Source organism: Morone saxatilis, unplaced genomic scaffold (assembly GCF_004916995.1).
Source record: "Morone saxatilis isolate NCDOM2014 unplaced genomic scaffold, NCSU_SB_2.0 Contig7, whole genome shotgun sequence".
NCBI lineage: Eukaryota > Metazoa > Chordata > Actinopteri > Moronidae > Morone > Morone saxatilis.
In genome coordinates this window covers 339,031-340,034 of record NW_023340246.1, presented here as the reverse complement: position 1 = coordinate 340,034, position 1,004 = coordinate 339,031, and the positions used below count along the sequence as shown (strand labels likewise).

The following is a 1,004-nucleotide window of genomic DNA, read 5'->3' as shown; positions in this document are numbered from 1 at the left end:
TCCTTACCACTAGTTTTGTATTGAAGCTGCCAGTTGCATAAATTTTACAAAATGAAAACCAGATGGGTAAAATTACAGAATTTTAGATCAATAGTTATGTGTTAAATGTTGTCCTTCATGTACACAAGATTATTTGTGAACAGTTCAAGCATTTTATTATGTTTCCCACAGTCCATCCCTGCGCCCTCAGGCTGGCTCTGCGTGGAGGTGGAGGGCTACTGGGTGTCTCAGGGGGAGATGGAGCCGGCTGTGGACCCTAGCTACATCCTCACCGCCTCAGTCAAACTGAACCTCCGTGACCTCGTCAGAGTGGTATCTGCAGGGTAGGAAAACTGTTGCCCAGCCTGAACCCTATGCCCATGATTTTCCCCGAAATCAATGGGTTCATCTATAAATTTCCAGACATTCATTTTGTCAGAGCTAATTCTGGCCCTTCAGGAAAGAATGTATCAGGACAAAAATGTGGTTGGACTGAATTCCCCTGCAGTCAGTGACCTGCCGGCCAGGAAGCGATCCGCTTCTATGCCTCTGTATGACTCCTGTTAGAGACAGCGTGAACTTCTAAATGGATTGGTCGAATTTTTAGAGCATTAGTGAGGTCCAGCACTGATGTTAGGTGGTAAGGTCTGGCTCATAGTCGGTGTTCCAGTTCATGCCCAAGGTGTTCAGTGGGGTTGAGGGCAGGACACTGTGCAGGCCAGTCAAGTTCTCCCACATCCAACTGGGAAAAACATTTCTTTATGGTACACAGGGTGCACAGGGTAAACACAGAACCTTAATTAGTAAGTATCAGTGATACTATAATATGTTCCATTTAGTGTAGCAGAGCCTTCCCAGTGAGCCAACATCCAGGGGGCGGCTGTGGCGCAGAGGCAGAGCGGGTTGTCTCCTAATCGGAAGGTTGTTTAGTTTCTGTTCGATGGACTTTGCCATCGCTGTATAAATGTGTGTGAAAGGGTGAATGTGGCACGTAGTGTAAAAGCGCTTTGAGTGATCGGAAGACT

At 46.7% G+C, this 1,004-nt stretch overlaps 1 protein-coding gene across 1 annotated transcript in view; it reads left to right on the top strand.

The window, feature by feature from the left end:
• mdn1 (midasin AAA ATPase 1) overlaps positions 1-1,004 on the top strand; it is a 67,330-nt gene that overhangs the window by 18,020 nt on the left and 48,306 nt on the right. The window contains exon 23 of the mRNA XM_035679070.1: positions 172-323. Coding sequence (XP_035534963.1) covers positions 172-323 — 152 coding nt within the window. The remainder of the gene's footprint in view (positions 1-171; positions 324-1,004) is intronic.